Source organism: Pterocles gutturalis, unplaced genomic scaffold, assembly GCF_000699245.1.
Source record: "Pterocles gutturalis isolate BGI_N339 unplaced genomic scaffold, ASM69924v1 scaffold36456, whole genome shotgun sequence".
In the NCBI taxonomy this organism is placed as follows: domain Eukaryota; kingdom Metazoa; phylum Chordata; class Aves; order Pterocliformes; family Pteroclidae; genus Pterocles; species Pterocles gutturalis.
This window is the reverse complement of record NW_010101808.1, coordinates 14,497-35,516: the sequence shown is the minus strand read 5'-3', so window position 1 is coordinate 35,516 and position 21,020 is coordinate 14,497. Positions and strand designations below refer to the sequence as shown.

General features: G+C 37.2%; 1 protein-coding gene across 1 annotated transcript in view; it reads left to right on the top strand.

Moving 5' to 3' along the window:
* Positions 1-20,589, top strand: part of BRCA2 (breast cancer 2, early onset) — a 37,487-nt gene extending 16,898 nt beyond the window's left edge. The window contains 16 exon segments of the mRNA XM_010084547.1: positions 561-653; positions 2,102-2,171; positions 2,561-2,976; positions 3,968-4,158; positions 4,762-4,949; positions 8,739-8,909; positions 9,215-9,566; positions 10,260-10,415; positions 12,509-12,653; positions 14,959-15,080; positions 16,127-16,328; positions 16,564-16,730; positions 16,825-16,960; positions 17,611-17,867; positions 18,500-18,654; positions 19,953-20,589. Of these exon segments, the coding sequence (XP_010082849.1) occupies positions 561-653; positions 2,102-2,171; positions 2,561-2,976; positions 3,968-4,158; positions 4,762-4,949; positions 8,739-8,909; positions 9,215-9,566; positions 10,260-10,415; positions 12,509-12,653; positions 14,959-15,080; positions 16,127-16,328; positions 16,564-16,730; positions 16,825-16,960; positions 17,611-17,867; positions 18,500-18,654; positions 19,953-20,589 (3,458 nt within the window).
* Positions 20,590-21,020: the final 431 nt, after the last annotated feature.

Sequence of the window (21,020 nt, the reverse complement as noted above, 5' to 3'; positions counted from 1 at the left end):
GGCGTGAAAAGGCCGATAGCACTCTTAGCAGTCCAACTTGAATCAGCTGTGACATAGTTGAACCATCCCCTTAGTTACAGTTTCTGTAAAAGATGCTTTGCACAGTTTTTTTAGAGTTTTGTAGGAACTCTTTGATTACTGACAGTATGAAAGAAGATGCAGGTGAGCTGTGCTGCTGAAGTCCACTGTGGTGCACTTTCTGAGGCAGACTGTCTCAGGTATGCTTGACAACTTAAGGCTCACAAATTTTGATTTGGACGGAACAGACCTACTGCTGATAAAAGATTCTGCAGCAGACTTCATTATATGGAGTCTTGAAATCATTCTTGGTAACAATATACAGTTATTTTGTATGGGAGAAGCTTCTGCAAATTGTGGTGAAGTAGCTCTGTGTTCGAAAAGGCTGTTTAATACAGACATGTGATCTGAAAACTTGCTACTTCTGCTTGCTCTGACTTCTTGGATGTTTTATTTAGAATTTATAATTAAGTTATACAGTATTGGTAAGAAACTGAACTTAAAAGGAACATCATTTTTAAAAATCTGTGTTTTTATCCTAGGAGAACCTCCAATTAAAAGACAGCTGTTGCTTGAGTTTAACAGAACAAAGAATTCTCCCAGATCTTTGAAAGCTTTGAAAAGCACCCCTGATGGTAATTTTAGTCTTCTTCTATTCTAAGCAGTAATCTGGTGTTGGGTTGTTATCTTTAGAATTCTTCAATTTCCAACAAACTGACGTATAAGAAGATTGCTTAACTGCTTCTTTTATCAATATAGTAATGGAGATTCAGGGAAGCTGCTAAGGTAATGTCTGCTGACTTGAAATCGCATGATTAACGGTATGCCTGATTGTGTAGAATCTAAATATATTCCAATGCATTACTTCTTCAAGAACTCTGGGTTAATTTCCAGCTCGGTACGAGTTTACCCAGCTTTTCACAATCCTGAATCTCACAAATTCTAGTCTTGGAAGAATATATTCTATTGACCTGTAATTTTTCAAATAAAAACTGTATCTACAGGAAAATGAGAAGGTACTGGTAATTTCGTCATGTAATTGGGAAGAATATACTTACCAATAGGTGTCTACATTACAGATGCTTTTAATATTTTGAGCCAGTAATATGGAGGCTTATGAAAGTGAAATCAAGGTTTTAAAGGCTGAGTTGATGCTTGATCTGAAGCTAGTTAGTAATTAGGGTATTAGGATAACGTGATTTTTTGGCTACAGCTTTTGGTTATGGGATAAGCTGTGTTCTTTAAATAACTTGTTCTTTCTGAGTACTGCATGCTATCACCTAGAATTCAGTAGCAAGACTCATCAAATATTATTGGTTTAACCAGCACATTGGTTCCTAAATACTGTCCTAAATCTGTTCTGAGAATAAACCCCATGATTTAAAGGAAATTTTAAATGGAATTTGTAAGTTACTGCCAGAATAATTTTATACCCTTCATATGTAAATATTATCCTCCCCTGCAGCAGGATCTGAACGGTGTTATTCTTTGGTGAAACAACTGAAAACAGTTCTAATCTCCACTACAGTCTTGCCTCTGACTTCTAGAACATGTCATCTTGTATATATGACTTCTCATGAAGCTTCCTCTTTGTAGCCTAAGGGCCTAGCACAAACGAGCTTAAATTCCAGGCAGACATGATTTAGTTATGTTGATAATTCCAAGATAAGCGTATCCTTCGATGGTGGAAGGAGGAGTTGGTGCAAATGTGCCCTTTTCTGTTTTAACTTTTAAAAAAAGATAAAGGTTGCTAAAATAGTTCTTAATTGAATGGTGAGCCTACCTGGAATTAAATCTGTTATAAACATTTCCCTTTTAGGAGCCTAAAAATATCTTGCGGGCTCACAAATAGGAACTTTTGAGAGTTCAGCATTGTGGTCACTTATCCTTTATGCCTGTCTGCAACTACTGTGAAGACGTTTTATACAAAGATTTTATTGGAGGGGGAGGGAAGGAACAAAGCTGTTTAAATTCACACTGTAGATTTTTGTATGTATTTATAACATTAATATAGAAAAAACATGTGCTTTAAGTACCTATCCATGTAATGCACCGTTTCAATTTTTTTTTAATTATCTTACAGGCATTTTCAAAGACAGAAGAAAATTTACGTACCATGTTCCTTTAAAACCCATAACTTGTCAACCTTTTGGGTGAGAAATTTATAATATATTTTAGAGTTCTTCTAATGCAGTTTCTTCAAAATTCGCAAGCCCCTGTAACTTTTTAAAAATATATGGTAATAATTTGCTACCCTACTTTATAAAAAACTAATAATTTTACTTCAAAATAAACATATTAAATTACCATGTAACACAGATCGCTGCAGCAGACCAGTGAGATGCTAAACAAATTTGACACTTGTATTTCTCATTTCTTGATAGATAGAAATGAAGTATTGAGTTTTCAAAATGTCAAAGATTGATATTTAGTCTTTTTATTTATGTAGTGTTGTATTACTAAATTAAGAATATAAAAATCCTGACAAATATTTTTATCAGGAAGCCGAGACCTGTATCTTTAAATGTTTTCATCTCTGCAGGGTTACCAAAGAACGTCAAGAAGTCAAGAATCCTACCTTTACTTTACCAGATCAAGACTTCAAAGGTTTTAAATCCAAACCTGCCATTTTTCAGCACTGTGCACTAAGGCAGTCTTCAAATAGTGCCTCAGGGGTTTCTACTCTGTGTAAAGCCTCAGCAAAAGAGAGTGAAGAAACAAAGAGTTTGTACAAATGTGGCAAAACTGCTAAAACTTTTATTCCACCCTTCAAAACCAAGTTGAAGTTTTCTACAGGTGAACAAGGCAGCAGCAAAAGATGTGACTCGCCAATCAACAACACCACTGAAGAGATGGAATTAAATCAGATCACAACTGAACAAAATATTGCTGAACCTCAAGATCACCAGTCTTGCATCCAGCATGCAGCAGGCACTGACCTAGAAAATGACAATTTAGGTATTTACAGATTTTGATTACTTAACTATTGTGAATACTATCTATCAGAATTGAACCTTTAAGAGTTTTGCATATTCTGTCAGACTTCTTTTTAAAAATGAAAAGCTTTTAAGCTTTTTTTTTTGTTGGCAGGAAGATTAGGCAATAATTACTTGCCTAATACTTTGTCTTGCACTTCTAGTTAAAGCATGTGCAACCCATCTCCAAAGTTCATTAAGAACATGACAAATTTGTTTTCACACATTGCTTCAGAAAGAAGATGACTTATGTTACATTTGATATTTGATTTTATATACCTCTTAAGTAAAATATTCTAGGAACCTTAAAGACTAGCCTTGCTGTACTTTATTCACTTTTACAGAAGCTTGTTTTCATTCTGTTTTCTAATTAAAACATAGACTTAACCATATAAATGCCTGATTTTGTCATTTTCAAAGAGGCAGAGTTTAAATGCTCAACTGTTTGACTTAATTTAGCATGTGGGCTTATGCCTTCTAAGCTCTCTTGAATGTTCCCATATGCATGATTTCTGTAACTGTTAAGATGAAATAATCTGGATTTTTTTCAGGAGGAGTCGTCTATATTTGAACAGGTACATGAACATTTGCAGAAATATATCCTGTATTTACAGGTCAAAATCTCAGGATAACTGACTTTGTAGTCATCAGCTAATTTCTGTTCATTTGGACTTTTCTATGAAGAGAGAGTTCAGTCTGATAAGAAAAATATGTGTATTTAAGTTTAATTCAGGGTCTTATATTCATTTCATATAATTCATTTCATATAAATTTTATTCAAATGCCTTCAGTGAACACTGCTTTTTAAATGCATTAAACTTTGAATATTTAGACCGTTGCAATTTCTAAAAATCTGTAGAAAGGCTTAGAAAATATGCTTCTCTGAATCTTGCTTTTATAGTGTGACTGTGTATCTTAAATTGATGTATACTTTTAAAAAGTTTTGATGTTTTGGGTTTTTTTTTTCTTTGCAGCTGAGGTCAAGATGATGACAAATCTCCGCTGTGCCAGAGATCTGCAGGAAATGAGAATTAACAAGAAATATAGGCAAAATATTAGCTCACAGCCAGGCAGTCTGTATGTCATTAAAACATCTGCCAGAAATAGAATCTCTCTGAAAATGGCAGTAGAAGAGAAATCTCCTGGTTTTTATTCTGCAGAAGAGGTAAATTGATATCTTTTTACTGTCTGTCTTTCCTGGGATCTGTTCCTTAAGGCAAGCAAACAAAAACGCAGTAGCTTTTGAAGATACATTCTTCAATTTTGAGATAAGTATTGACAGTAGCTGTTATACCAGTTGCTACAGTTTTTAAGTGGCTTTGCTTATCTACAGTTTTTAAGACTATTCCAAATAATGAGGGTCGTAAATGTCTCTGAAGTGTTATAATCAAACAAGAGAAGCATCAAACAAGGAAAAAAATCCACCAATTATAGTTGCTATTGACTTTTAACCCCTGTGAAGAGCTGTTATAAGACAACAGTTAAAATTTAAGCTTAGGTAAGTCTATATCAAAAGCCTCTTGCTTTTGGTACAGTGAAGGTACAAAACCTATTGAGTTTTTTAAACACTTAAAGCACACACACCATCATGCTGTTCTTCTGCTAAAATTGCTGGGAGTTCCTCCATTCTCCTTGGATTGCATACAAAATGACAAGGTCAGACAAAAGCTGTCTCAGTCTCAAGGAGGTGTTTTATCTGAATTTATAACATTAGATATAAAAACTCTCAGCTGAATTCTTGCTGTCTTTTTCATCTAATTTTTTGCAGCTTTACACATACGGTGTTTCAAAACATTGCATACAAGTTAACAGCACAAATGCAGAATCTTTCCAGTTTCTCATCAAAGACTGTTTCAGTAAGGAGTATTTATTATCTGGAAATGGGATGCAACTTGCTGATGGAGGATGGCTAATACCTACAGATGACGGAAAAGCCGGAAAAAAGGAGTTCTACAGGTACTGTTACTTATGAACTTGAGACAAGTACACTATTTATTAGTGATTCTCTTATCCCCTAGAATAAACCAAAACCAGTGATCTTTTATACTGTGCATTTATAGTACACCTCTGTAAATGTCAATGAAGATATTGTAGGATTGTAAATTTACTGTGTAGACTAATGTTGGTGATTTTCAGTGGCCAGTAAAGAAAGCAAATAGAGTCAATTTAGAAGATTTCTGGGGATTCTTCAACAGTGTAAATAGTCTAGAAAAATATTACTATTTTCAATCAAGTCAGCACCTTTTTTTTTTTTTTTAAATTAGCATTAATAGATTTTGATTTTTTTTCTCAAGTGGAAAAAGATTTATTTCTGTTGCGCTCTAGAGTTTCTTGATGGGAATGAAGGTTGACTGGGGAGGCGCTTAGAGCTTCTTTGTCAGGACAGGGCTGAAAATATGGGGTTTTTAATGGAATTTTTTTTTAAAGCTGATGTATCATTTGAAGGAAGCCAAGACTTCGGTACTAAAACTCAGTGATTTATTCAAGGTTTCTTCTGAGTATATGTAAGAAGCAAAAAAAAGTGCACAAACAACCCTTACTCTTGCATTCTTCCTGGTCTTTCTATCCTTTCTTTTGCAGGTAATTTCAGAAATTAATTTAAGAGCTGAAAAAAAGGTGTATCTGTTGAGTGCATATCTCCTAAACACTTTCAGTAAAATTATGTTTTATTTTACTGTAAGCAAGTTTTTACATTATAACTTCATCAAAAGCATGTGCAACAGAGCAAGGACCTACCGGTGTACTGTTGTTCCACTAAAACTTCAGAAAATATTTCACGATTATTTTCTGATTTCCACCATGAATTTGACATGCTCTTTTTTTCAAGTCACTGTCAGTATGCATTCACACAAACGCTCGAGGCAGGGACCTGTATTTGAGTAGTACTTGTAGTCAAGCATGCGTTGCCAACCTGTGTAGTATCAGAATTCAACAGGCTTGCAACATTTTCTTCCCAGTGCCAAAGTGCAACAGGGATAAGTCTGTTCCAAGCTCAAGGACAGCTTTTATTTGAAAGTTTGAGTTGGTGAACTCAGTGCCAGTAAACCAGTACGGGAAAATCGACTAGTATAAGATGTGTACTTCCTCACTGTGATGTGTACTTCTCATGAAAAAAAATTGCTTTCTGCTCTTGCTAGTGAGCCTGCATCGTTTTTAGGTTCTCCCACATGACTTTGGGAAACATTTTTGATGCCAAAGTAATTGCCATGACTTCAGGATATGTTTGTGGTGTCAACAATATTTGTTCCTCTTGGGAGAACTGGAGATGTTCTGTGTTCACACCCAACAACTACTCAGTGAAGATCAATCAAGTGCTGTAGTTCCCAGCATCATAGAATAGTTTAAGTTGGAAGAGACCACTGGCAGTCATCAAGTCCAAGTCCCTGTTCAACACAGTTCGAATTAGATTAATTACTCAAGGACTTCTTTAGCTGAGTTTTGAACATCTCCAAGGACAGAGATTCCACAACCTCTGGACAGCCTGTGCCAGTTGACCACTCTCATAGTTTTAAAAAAACCAAAACAACAACGCTTATCTCCACTTAGAGTTTTCCATGTTCCAACTTGTGTCTGTTGCCTCTCATCCTATTGTTGTGTGCTTCTATGAATCATCCAGTCAGGTGGTTGTAGACAGCAATAAGGTCTCTCTGCCTTCTCTCTTAAATCCAGATAAACCCAGCTCTCTTAGGTTGTGTGTTGTGTGCTTAGCCCAGAGAGCACAGGAGCATCACCTTGGCAACCCTCTGTGGAGTTTGCCCCAGTATACCAGCATCTTTATCCTGGTGAATCCAAAGCTGGACAGAAACTTCAGATATAGTCTCCCAAGTGCTGAAGAGAGGGGAACGATCACTGGCATTGCTCATAATACAGCCCAGGATGGTTTTGTGCTTCTTTGCTGCAAGGACATATTGCTGCCTCATAGACATCTTGTTGTCCACCAGGACCTTGGATCCTTTTCTGCAAGGCTATTTCCCAGTCAGCCCCAGCCTATTACTTTTGCATGGGGTTGTTCCATCACAGGTGCAAGACTTCGCTTTTGTTGAATTTCATGAGATTCCTGACAGCTTGTTTCTCCAGCCTGTTCAGGTCCCTCTAAATAGCAACCCTTCCGCCCAGTTTATCAACCACTTCCCCAAATTTTGTGTCATCCATCAACTTGCTGTGTGTTCCATGCCGTCATCTAGGTTGTTAATGAAGACATTGAACATGGGTCCCTGTGTCGCTGTCTAAGAGATGCCGCTAGTCACTGCCTATCTGCTGGACTTTACAGTGTCAATCAGAATTCTTTATGCTCAGCAGTCCAGACAGTTTTCCACCCACCTTATCTACTTATCCAGCCCATATCGTACCAATTTTGTGATAAAGAGACTGTAAGAAATTGTCGAAGTCCTTGCTAACACATGGAACATCCACTGTCCTCCCCTTGCCCACAGCACCAGTTACTTCATCACAGAATTTGGGTTGGTTAGCCATGATTTGCTCTCAGTAAATCCATGTTGGCCATTCCCAATCACCCTCTCCTTTTTCTCTTTTTTAGAAATGACTTCTAAGAATTTTTGCATGCTGCTCTGGAAGTTCTCACGTCTCTCTGACAGTAAACCAAGTTTGTCTCAGAGCAGTCATTAAAATGGCTTTTTTTTTTTTTTTTCTAAATACTATAAGGCAGAGCTAATCCTTGCATAGTTCCATTTTGCACACTGTGGTATCAAATGCCCCAGCTGTTTCATGGACAGCTCTGGGACAAGTATGCATATGCATTTATGTAGTCATTCAGAGGCAGAGTATGAAGAATTTGAACCGAATTTGTTACTTATCTGTTTTCTCCCCACTTGGCAAGCATTTTGCTCTCAGCGATACCATCCCTGATTTCTGCAGTTTCCCTCCAGTGGTGACACAATTGTTGAATGTTTGGGGATATACCTTGTTAGATGGAATGTTCCTACAAAGCATTTTTGATAGATGCATGGAAGACTGTCTGGCCTGTTCATCCATGTGCAGTAACGGTGCAGGGCCTCTTGTCCACGTGTCAGTATGTGTCAGCATTCTGGAGTTGCATGCATTTTAGAAAGCATGCTGGTGATTCTTTTCTCATGTGAAATTGCTGTTTCTAGGCCTTCAAGCAATGCTGCTTGCTACACAAATTAATGGGAAAGGTGAGGTTTGAGTATGTTTTTGTCAACAAGCAGTAGATCTTTGGGAATACTGCATCTAGCTCTGGATGATTGTATTTGCAATCTGCTGCTTAGGCATGTTGGAGGTAATCTTGATTAATTTCACGCAAATTTCCTGTGAATGGGGAAGGTATTGACGTATTTGCACCCAAACTACAACTCTAGAAACTGTGAAGCAGAGGGGGATGAATTGTAATGAACTCATCAAGGAAGCAGGGGAAATTCCAGGGCTGAAAGGGAATAGAGCACACCTCTGTCCCTCTATGCTATGTGTATAACTGCATGAAGCAGGCAGAACATGGCCATGGAGCTACTGCTAGGGTCAAAAGTCCCCATTTCAAGAACACATGCATGTACGCACATGCATGTTGCCAAAGCGTATGAAGGCAAAACTTCAGTATTCAGACAATAACGAGATCAGATTATGGAATGTAACCTTTCTGTCTTCACTGTAATAAATATTTCTTTGTTAGTGTTGCCTGTATACGTACACTGAATACAATGCTAGGGAAAAATAGGCAAGTTAAAAATTTACAGTGGATTTCAGGTTAATTTATTAACAATTTATCTGCAGAGCTCTCTGCGACACTCCTGGTGTGGATCCCAAGCTAATAACAGAGGCCTGGGTTTACAATCACTACAGGTGGATTGTATGGAAATTGGCAGCCATGGAAGTGTCTTTTCCACATGAATTTGCTAACAGATGTTTGACACCAGAAACAGTGCTGTTGCAGTTGAAATATAGGTACGTGTATAGCAATGTATTTCGAGTTGTAGTTTGTGATACTGTGTGCTTTTTGGTTCACAATACTACAAAATAAGCACCTCTGCCTTGCATTTACTGTTTATCAGAATGCTTATATTGTTAAACGTATCAGTAGTAAAACTGTAGCACATGTTATTTTCAAAAATTTAGGTAATGTTTACATTGCTACAGTGGTACTTAATCATGTAGATCAAATAAGCAATAGTTTTCTACAACTGTTTTTAAGGAAAAAATGTGATGGATTTTGTTTGCTTTAACAAAGCATCCTGAATTCTTTTTTGTAGGTATGATTTGGAAGTTGATAAAAGTAAACGATCAGCAATCAAAAAAATAACAGAAAGAGATGATGCAGCAGGTAAAACACTTGTACTGTGTATTTCTAAAATCATATCACTGAACGCCGTTGTATCTCCTAGCAGTAGCAATAAGAATGTGGAAAGTAAAAAGGCAGCAGCAATAATTGAAGTTACTGATGGCTGGTATGGGATTAGAGCTCTTCTGGATCCACCTCTCAAAGCTTTCTTACATAGAAGAAGGCTGACTGTTGGTCAGAAGATCATAGTGCATGGAGCAGAACTTGTTGGCTCTCAAAATGGATGTACACCACTGGAAGCCCCAGATTCCCTTATGTTAAAGGTAAAACTAAATATTAGTTCAGCTTGATTGGATGTGACCAAGAGATGTGATAGATGCTATTTAGTTCAGGCACATTTTGTAAACAGGAAAAGTTCTGTCAGGGCTTTATAAACAGATGAAGTTTTGTTGAAGTTTACTAACTGGATTTGTAAGACATGACACAAGGTAGCTGACCCTGTTCAATAGGGTTAGCAGAGAAGTTGATGATACAAAATTAAACCAAGTTTCACTGCGTGTTTTGACAGTTACAGCTCCTTAATTTGGTTAAGTACCAAGCTGCAAAAAGTATTTACCCATCACAGACAATCTGGAAGTTGGAGGAAGAATGGGGGGAAGAAACCAGGTTATGAGAGGGTGGGCTTTGGGGGGAGGGTCTTGACTGGTTTGAGGACCATTAAAGTGCTGGGTGAAGTTTCAACATAAAAATTTTGCTCCTCTAGTATAAAGCGATGACTTGTCTCATAGATACTCATTTCCTAGAGAATTTTAACGCTTTGAATTTTTAGTTCCTGTTTAAATACATTATCCGATGTGAAAAGAAACCTTAAAATTAAATTGTAATATGTTGAGGTGCAAAAATGAGGCATCGTTGGTGAAGTCAGTGTGTAAATAGTCTTTCCTCTAGATATAATAAATTCAATATCTTTTTGACTTTCTAGTGACAGTTTATCCTTCAACATTTAACTTATTCAGATTTCAGCGAACAGCACTCGATGTGCACGGTGGCATGCAAAACTAGGATTTCATCGGGATCCCAGGCCTTTTCCTTTGCCTTTGTCATCGCTTTACAGTGAAGGTGGTGCAGTGGGGTGTATTGATGTAGTTATTCAAAGAACTTATCCTATTCAGGTATGGTATAAATATTTTATGAATCTAATAGGTTCTATGAGATCTAAATTATGTTATTTAATTGCTATATCATTCCTCGAATCAGACATAATACAGAGAGATTAAAAATTTAAGAAAAGGTACCATTATGCGTAAAATGAACAGGAGTGGTTCTTGCAGCATGCATGTATTTAATATTTCAGGTCTGGAGTATCCTGCTGTAAGAAGAATTTGAGTTTGTACTCAGTATCTTCTGGCTGGCTTTGTTTTTGGCTTCAAAAAGACAGAAATAATTGAATTTCAGTTCTGTAATCTACAAAGCACAGCACTTGTTTTAAAGGAGAAAAAAACATGGACAGTTTCAACTCCAAGTAGAAGTGAAACACAGTTTTTTCTATTATTAACATACGTATCCCTGCAAAGAAGTTACATATATATAACCATGAGTAAGATGACTTTTTCCTACATTTAGCTGGCTATAATGTGTAAGATCTATTATTTTAAAATATTACTGAAAATACGATGTGATTATGGTGTGAAACAGAATTAAGATCTTTTAAATACCTGTTGATCTCCAGATCCAGACATTTTAAATATGGTCAGACTTCACTGTAACTACTTGCTATTGTAACAATAACTACAAAAAGAAACAATATTTTTTGTTAGTAATCAATCCTCTTAATGTTAACAGTTTAACCAGGATACATCTTTCAGATGTATCTGAAGTTTTGCTAACTTTTCTCAGAGTATGTTACACTTGGCATGTACATACAGCATTTTCTTTTTACTGCTTTTTTTTAAAGTATTTTATAACTGTTGGTCGATGCAGAATAAATTCTGCAAAAGTAATAGCAATATGCGGTTTGTATCTTTACTCTGATACTTAAATCATTACTTTAATGGAGGAAATTGCAGCACTTACTATATGAAGTGCCTGATAGAACTAACATTTATTTAGGTCCCAGAAAGGGGACTGTAATCTGTAACAGCAACACAGTAATGGCTTCCAGGCTGGGGAGGAAAGTGGTGTTTTGTATCACTATATCCAGAGACTGATAGGCTGATGTTGTTTGGTTTTTTTTTTTTCTTTTTAAAACACTGAGAGTCTTGGTCAAACATCAAAATGACAGGAAGACCTGGGCTGTCTGTATCCTTTTACCTCAAGAGTCAAGGAGTGTAGGAATCACAGGAATTAAAGGTGTCAAATTGTGAATAGTGCAGGAAATACATGGCATGCCACTAATGAGGCAGGCAGAGCATATTTCAACAATCATTGCCTCATAAGGATTAGTCCTTCAACCTTTCCTCATCCTGCTCTCACTATACTTTCTTGCTGCTGCTTATGTTAAACCTGGAGCTCACCTGATCCTGTTGCTTAGCTAATTTAATTCACTAAACCAGAAGTAACTAACTAATAATAATAACAAGACAACCACAACAAACTGCTGTCTGTTGAATTAACAAACCAATGTGGTCTGATGAGGTGAGATATGTGCTAGAGCCAATGCAAGGGAGAGATGGGACTGTGCAGCAAAAGGGAAGGAAAGGAACCACTTTTCATCAGCAGTGACTTCTTTGGCTCACATCTATCTTCAGATCGGGCAAGCCAGTTCTGGCAGGGTTGTGGACAAGGCTGTAGTGCTGTGGAACTATTTCAGGCAGAAAAAGTTTAAGAGCATCCGCAGATCATCATAGTTCTTTTAGAGCACCTAACCTAGCACATTAAAACAGACAGTACAGTTGATGTGGAAAGACAAATTGGGTACAATGCAGTTCTGGTATATTTTTAAGCATTGAGTTTGATGGTTTTTATCTTAATGTATCTACCACTAGGATCCAGCTGGCTTCTAACATCACCGATACCTATTATTATAAGCTATGGTTTCTTCAGCTGTTAAGTCCTGCAGTTTTGACTACTGCTCCATTCTGTATGCCTGTCTTTAAAGTGACAATTTACCAACCAGTACTGTGGGGTTTTGACTTTTATACTGAAAGAATTTACTGCCTGTTCACTTTTTAAAGCATTTTTGCTTAACAGTGTGTATTAGAAGGAAGCTAGATGACGTTAAAAAAATTTTTTTTAAGTCTGGTTTTTGTTTGAATCTTTATTTCAGTGGATGGAAAAGACATCAGCTGGTTCATATGTGTTTCGTAACAGCCGAGCTGAAGAAAGGGAAGCTGCCAAGCATGCAGAGGATCAGCAAAAGAAACTGGAAGCTCTGTTTGCAAAAATACAAGCAGAATATGAAAAACATGAAGGTAAAGCTTTCACTGTTTCAGAACATGTAATAACACAAAAACTTCCTTAGCGTTTACAGAAGAGTTTAAGGAAACTGGCAGAAATTTCTCTGGGGATAGAGAAGCAGAGATAGGTTGTTGAGTTGTTTTCTTTGTTGTTGTTTTTGTGTTGTATTGGTTTAGGTTTTTTACTTCCTATGTATCCTATGTACCCTTCTGTACAAACAGTTATATACTTATTTGCTTGGCTTTGCAACTAAGAAACTCTTCTAGAATGTGTTGATAGCCAGGCTACTAAAAAATTACCAATGAGATGATGCTCAGGGAAGTGCTACAAAATTGTAGAATTGTTAATTCGATTCTCTTCAAAGACATAACACTGTAAAATTTCACCCAGAGGTGGATGCTACTTAGGATGTGTCTCAGTAGACCTGAACAGCAAGACTGAGCATCTTTCCTGACAAACATTGTGAGACTGTGGAGATACTGAGGTCAGTGGAGCTGCTAAATGGGACAGGGACCCTGGTGATACAGGATGTGGAGAAGGCTGAGTTACTCAATGCCTTTTTCACCTCAGCCTTAACTAGCAATACCAGCTGTCAGCAATCCCAGGCCCAGAGAACCAGCAGAAGGTTTGAAGCAAGGAAGACATACCCTTGGTGGAAGAGGATCAAGTTAGAGAATACTTAAGCAAACTGGACATACATACGTCTGTGTTGAGTGATAGGATGAAACTACAAGTGCTGAAGTTGCTGACTGATGTCTTTGTGAGGCTGCTCTTGATCCTCGTTGAATGATCATGGCGATTAGTAGAGGTGCCTGAAGACTGGAGGAAAGCAAATGTGTCTCCTGTCTTCAAAAAGGACTGGAAGGAGGACCCAGAGAACTAACTATAGGCCAGCTGACCTTACCTTGATCCCTGAGATGTGATGAAACCATTTCCAGGCACATGAAGGACAAAGAAGGTGATTGGGAGTAGTCACCGGGGACTGCTGACCAAGGGCAAGTCATATTTGACTAACCTGACTACCTTCTGTGATTAAATTACTGGCTTGGGCAGATGAGGTGAGAGCAGTGCATATTGTCTACCTTGACTTCAGTAAGGCTTTTCATACTGTCTCCCTTAAGATCCGCTTAGAGAAGCTGATGAAGCGTGGGCTAGATGAGCAGACAGTCAGGTGGACTGAAAACTGGCTGAACTGTTGAGCCCAGAGGGTGGTCATCAGTGGCACAAAGTTTATTTGGAGGCCTGCAACTAGCAGTGTACTCCAGGGATCAACACTGGGTTCAGTCCTGTTTTCACATCTTCGATGATGGGGCAGAGGGTACTCTCAGCAGGTTTGCTGATGGTACAGAATTAGGACAAGTAACTGATACACTAGAGAATTGTGCTGCCATCCAGAGGAACCTCAGCAGGCTGGAGAAATGGGCTGACAAGAACCTGATGAAGTTCAACAAAAGGAAGTGCTAATCTAGCACCTGAGGAGGAATAGTCCCATGCACCAGTGCATGCTTGGGACCACCCAGCTGGAAAGCAGCTTTGCAGAAGAGGCCCTGGGGGTCCTGGTGGACAAGTGGAGGAGTGTTGCCAGAAGGTCTAAGGAGTGATCCTTCACCTCTATTTGGCATTGGACATGTGGAGTACTGTGTCCAATTCTGGGCTCTCCAGTACAAGAGAGATACGGACATACTGGAGAGAGTCCCTTGAAGGGCCAGGAAGATGCTTAAGGAATTGGAGCATCTGACGTAGGAGGAAATACTGAGAGAGCTGGGACTGTTCAGCCTGGAGAAGAGAAGGCTTGGGGATCAGATAAATGTACAATAAATACCTGAATGGAGGGTGCAAAGAAAATGGAGTTAATAGCTTAATGTAGTGAAGTTAACTTGGCTTTGAGCTGATGTTCCAAGGAGGCTTCATGTGAAGTCCTGTGGTCACCTTTTGTCCCAGATCTTGATATCTTCGAGACTTTTCTGCTGTGTGAGAGGAAAAGGAAGTGACAGACATACAGAAAATACAGTCAAGTATCAATGAAGTTTCATAGCAGCCCGTCAAGTCTCCTACTCTCTCCTAGGTGCAGACACTGATACTGGCTTCTTCGAAGTTTGTATAATATTCTAATCTATGTTGTATTTAAATGATAGAGATTTTTTTTTTCTGATTGTATTTTCCTTATATACATATGTATACATATATCAATTCCTGTATAGAAATATTTTTATTCTGGCAAGGCCTAAGTACTACCATGCTTCTTACCTAATTATTTTTTTCTTTCACTTTTAAAGTGTACTGGTTTTACTCAACATAATGGCTTTTTTTTTTCAACAGAGAGGACCAGCAAAAGAACACCAAGATCACGCATAGTCACAAGACAGCAAATCCATAATTTGCAAGACGGTGCAGAACTTTATGAAGCAATTCAGAATGCATCTGATCCTGGGTATATGGAGGTAACTGTAGACCCTACTGGACTAATTTTGAAATGCTTGTGGAGTAATTTACAGTTTCATACCTCCTGCTAAAATCAACCATTAAATTACTACTTATTTTTGCTTCCTTTTGAGATTTTCTACAGCATGCTTATTGCTAAACAAATTAAGATTAAAAATTTTGAAAAATATTTAACGAAGGCTTATGGAAATAGATTAATAATATCTTGGATTGCAAAACAGCATGCTGTTTTCTCTTGATATAAAAATGAAAACAAAGGTTCATGTTACTTGTAATTTTATTACTTTGCTTTGTCCTGCATATATGAAAACTAAATGTATCTTGTAAGTCTTGAGTTTCACACACTTATTCTTGCATGCTGTTCACTTAAGTGTTTGAATTATTATATTGTCATTGTTCTCTTCCGGAGCAGTTCAGTCACAACTTTCAAGTGTTTATGCCTTTATTAATAAAGATGCAGGTGATTAGTCTCTGCCAGTTGCTAAAAATTAAATACGTGCCTTGCCTTTTGCAAGTCAGGGTCCTTGACTCTCATAAAGCTATATGATCTGTGACTTTAATAAAATGTTACGCTTATCTGTAGTGCCACATATAAAGGCATCTGGATCTTGAAGTCTTGGTCAGAAAGTTGACACTCCTGATGCATTTTAGTGTAAGTGTCAGCTCAGAGATAAGAGCCTGCTGAGAGAAGCAACTCTTGTCTTCTTACAGACTTATTTTATAGTATTTTTTATTTCTTATGAAACAGGCAACCAGGGCTGTTATATTAAGTATTGACCTTAATTATGCACTCTTAAGCAGGCTTCTCACTATCACATAAGAACAGTGTGTAATGTAATACTTAGACAACAGAGCACCAGCTGAGTACCAGTCAAGACTGGTGACTCCTGTTGTGTTGACATAGCTCGTTTCAAGTCCCAGTAGTGTATCAGTTGAAAATGAAATTGCTTGCAGCAGACGAATGCTTAAGAAAGAGGCTATCTAAAAATCTTGACAGGATTTTTTTAATTAATAAGATACTGAATACATTTTCTCTTGGTTACAGGGATATCTCAGTGAAGACCAATTAAAAGCTTTGAATGCTCACAGACAGTTGATGAATGATAAAAAGCAAACTCGCATACAGGAAGAATTCAAGAAAGCTTTAGAGTCAGCAGAGCAGGAAGAAAATGGTTGTTCCAAAAGAGATGTGTCCACTGTATGGAAATTATCTGTGGTAGACTACAGAAGGCAGGAAAAACATAAAGGTTAGTACTTGGAAAATTAAAAATAACTTTTATCTAAACGTAGTAACTGGCCAGCATAGCAGGTATATTTGAATAGTTTTCCAACAGTATTCTAGCTTGCATGTTAATATTTCAGGTGTTACTTGGTTTTTGGTTTAGGGCTTTTGAGTGGCAGGGAGTGTTGTGGATTTATTTTGTTTTAAAAGCCTTCAAATTAGTATTGCACAGCTAATATATCTTAATCTGATATTGTTAGGAGTGATACTGAGTATCTGGCGTCCACTGCTAGATGTTTGTTCATTGTTAAAGGAAGGCAGTCGGTACAGAATCTACCAGCTGTCAACATCACAATCCAAAGGAAGATTAGACTCAACTAACATACAATTAACAGCAACAAAGAAAACTCAGTATCTACAACTACCAGTAAGTGCTTTAACTGCATAAAGATGTATAATTAAAATGTATCACAGTCCAGATAAGTGTGTTGTAAAAACTTAAAAATTTTGTGTTTCTTCAGGTATCACAGGAGGTGCTGGTACAGATTTTCTTTCCAAGAAAGGCTCTAAAATTCACCAGTTTGTCAGATCCTTCTTTTCAGCCACCATGTGCTGAAGTTGATTTAGTCGGAGTTGTAGTTTCTGTTAGCAAAACAGGTATGTTGTGGACCACATTAGTGCTTATTCACAGGAGGACAGTAGTTTTTTTTATTTCAGAAGTCAAAATGGTCTTGGTGTAGTACCTGCATCTCAGGCTTGTGAAAACCTGGTAATACAGCCTATCACCATGATACGCTGGCAGATAATTCTGTTTTCCTAAGGAAAAACTGTATTCACTTATTAGCACAAGAAGAATTTAGTAAGGAAGGATCCAAGCTCCAGAGAAGCTTTTCTTAATTTTTTTCCAGAAGTGGTGGAAGTAAATTCTCACATCTGTGTTTGGTGTCTGCAGAAGTAGCATTGTGTATGTGCGTGGTCTCCCTCTTTTGTTTACAGTGTTGTGGGATGAGTGGAATTCATGGAGCTTGTGGGTAAGGACAGGTGGATAATCTTCTGAATAAGAGGGAAAAGCACCATAGGAGTATTGTTTTTTAAACACTGGAACACAGACTTGAAATTGTTTTCTGTAATCAGCAGGGCAATAGTGTAGAATATTAATGAAACATCAAACGTTACCATGCAGATAGGCTGCCATGTTATAGTTATCAATTGTCTTTCAAGACATGACATTTTTATAGATAGAAATTGCAGTAATTAACCTTTATTTAAAGCTTTAGGGTTTAATTCAAACAACTTCTTGCTTTTAGGTTTCACTACTATGGTGTATTTATCTGATGAAAGCTATAATTTGGTGGCAGTAAAGATCTGGACAGATCTCAGACACTTTGCTATTGAAGATATAGTTGTCCGCTGTTTGCTCATTGCTGCAAGCAACCTTCAGTGGCAGTCGGAATTCAGATCAGAAATTCCTGTGCTGTTGGCTGGAGATCTTTCTGTATTCTCAGCCAGTCCAAAGGAAAACTATCTTCAAGAGAAGGTTAATGAACTGAGAAGTATGATAGAGGTAAATCTGTAGATTTATAGTTTAATGACTAATTTTAGTTACTTTAAAACAAGTAATGCATACAATGTTGAATTTGAGGGGATTTTGTGGGAGATGGAATAAGGTGCTAATGTACTTTTCCTGGAGGACTCTCCGTATCACCTGTTGAGTGTCTTTTTCTTTTTTTAATTCAGCTCAACAAACACTGTCTTCAGAATGCGCCACAGAATCTTCTCTGACTGGCAAAAATACCACATCTGTCAATAGAGAATTTGTCACAGACAGTTTGGGTCTAGTCTTTTGGAAGTTGAAAATTACTGTCTTGCTCAGTTGAACATAATTCAGTATCAGATTGTTGATTTCATTTATTTATTACTTCAGTTTTCTAGCTGTGCTAAATAGCATGTCTTGGTTCTGCATTCTCACTTCTTACTGAAAAACAAGCTTAAATATAAAAGGATTTTTTTTTGTTAGCAATAAAGGAAGGTATGATATTTTCCTCCATGGAAAGTCCAACAGTGTTGGTTTGATATAAAATAAACTTCTAGTGGGATTATGATGAGAAGAAAAAGTCCTAAATACTTTGTGAGCACATAGTACTTACACAATTTTAAAAACAAATATTCTGCATTGTAATCTGTTCTCCTTTACAGAATGTGGACTCCTTTTGCTCTGATGCAGAAAGTAAATTGAGGAATTTGCTACAAAGAAATCGCTCACTTACACCCAGTTTACCTAAAAGATGTAGCTTGGAATACCCCTCTCCTTCCTGCTACCCAGGCCTTTATGCAGAGGATAAAAGTTTGGTAAGCTTCTGGTAATTAATATTGACTTTATAGTGACAGTACATTCAGTAAGGAGGTAAGTTTTTTTTCTGATAGGTGTGATGAATGGTCTCTATTCTCAGTCAGCTCCGTAGGTTCTCTTCAGGGCAATGCAAGCTGATAGAAGCTTTCTCTATGTGGGGCCTTAGGATTATTTCCTAGGAGGAACTGTGAAACTGTTCTTCCTCCAAGCAGTACCTTAAAACCTCCCCTTGTTGCCTGTGTTTTGACAGCATACTTGAAATATTCTGGGTTTTATATGAGTAAAATGGATCATTCTTTCCCTGTGGATGATTTATTGCTTCTTTGGCCCCATTGTGAAGATTATCTGACATGGATGTCACTGTAAGGAAAAGTCTTGATATGTAAATTTTTCTTTCACGGCGTTTTGCAGTTCCTACCCTTGTTTAGAGAATTTACCTCCTGGTCTTTTTTCCTATATATTGTTCACTATTTCAAGTATTTAAAAGGGAAGAGGTATCACCTAGCAAATGATTACATTTTATAGCAGTCTTGACAAAAATTGAGTTAAATACTGCTCAAGTTTCCCATGAAAGCTGCTGGTGGCAAGTAGCTCCCGATGTAGAGTATTGAGTGCAGTCAAAAGAAAAATTCTTACTGCAAGGGAAAGGAGGAAAAGCAGTTGCAAGGGAGGTGGAAACACCCAGATGCAAGATCAAATCCTCAAGACTAAATTTAAGCTTAAAAGGCATCCTTCCGCATTTCAGAGAGAGTGTTAATTCTAAAAGTTTCAATTGTATCCATTTATTAAATATATTAACCAAGTTAAAATAAATGAGACGTTAAAGATATTCTCAAGTTAAGCATGTGTTTGAATGATTTGCTGTGTAGCATCTATTTTGTGGGTATTGTTATCTTCAGGTTTTTTGGTCTATATCCTATCCCTTCAAATTTTTTTCCCTTATTTTTCCCTGTTTAACAACCTGTTGAGGATATATCCAATGCAGCAGAATACTAACTCCTTTTTATGAGTGCTTTGATTTCTTACCATCTGGCACAGAAAAATTCCCATACATTTAGTTTAAATCTCAGAAACAGAATGGAAATGTGTGGTCTTCGTGTACATGTAAACAGTAATTTATCAAGCATCAATACTTGAAAGAATAATATTAGTCACCATCAGAATATATCAAACTAAAGTTAGACATGAATGATGACAGCATTGTTGTATCAGGTTTTTCCTATTTTGTGGAAGTAATTCAGGAAGGTAGTAAAATAGGATGTTCTATTCAATGTAAATCTTAACCTCTTTTTAATTCTCTTCTTCTGAAATTTAAATAAAGCATCCAAGCCCTTTGTCAACTAGCACACCAAATACGAAACTTGGCACACAAGGGTCAGCAAAAACACCTTTATCTGCTACAACTAATGAAGACCATCCCAGAAACAGCAAAAAGAGAAAAGCGATGGACTTCCTCAGTTGCATACCTGCTCCTCCACCACTGACACCAATCTGTTCAATCATTTCTCCATCTTTAAAAAAAGCATTTCAGCCTCCACGAAGTTTGGGGTTTCAGCATAGCAAGTCATCAAAAGAAGCAAATCAGAATATTAGGCATGTCACTCCCTGCAGAAAATTGAGAGAAACTGTCCAACTTCCTGAGAATGACCTGGTTGCGGATGAAGAACTTGCAATGATTAATACACAAGCACTCATGAATAACTTACCAGAAGAAAAGAAGATTGATTATATAAATGAAAACAGCAGTACAATAGCTACTAATTTATCTGATGATCTTCCACCCAAAAATAGTTCCAGGTCTACTGGTGAAGCAAATAACTCATCAAAAAGCAGTTCTGAAGTAGCTGAGGCTCTTCAGAAAGACACAAAGGAACCTGAGGACTCTTTACCAGCCCGTAGAATGCTACAAAGACAAAAACGCCGAAAATGCTACTAAATACACATGTACAGTGTTGTATATATTTCAAATTCCAATTATTTTTACACTTTGTACATTAAATCCTGATTGTATTTAATAAAGCTGTGTTACAAAACAAAGACTCATGAAATGACATTTCACCTGCAAAATAATTTTGAGTAATTATACATTTCTCACACAAACATATATCATACAATAGCATCAGTGTGGCCGAAGGTTTGATGACACTTTGTAAGCCATTTCTTTGATTCTGGTGTATTCTTAAATTACAGCAAGACCCTTGTTTCAGTCTAAACCAAACATTTTGTTACTCTCTGTAGTATTAGAATAGTTATTTGGCTGTCAGAAGTACCACAGGACAAAATAAACAACTCTCTATTGTTACCAAACATTTTAATTCTGAGATATTGCTGTCTGATTCTGGCATAGTTCTTCTACTTTTCCCCTCA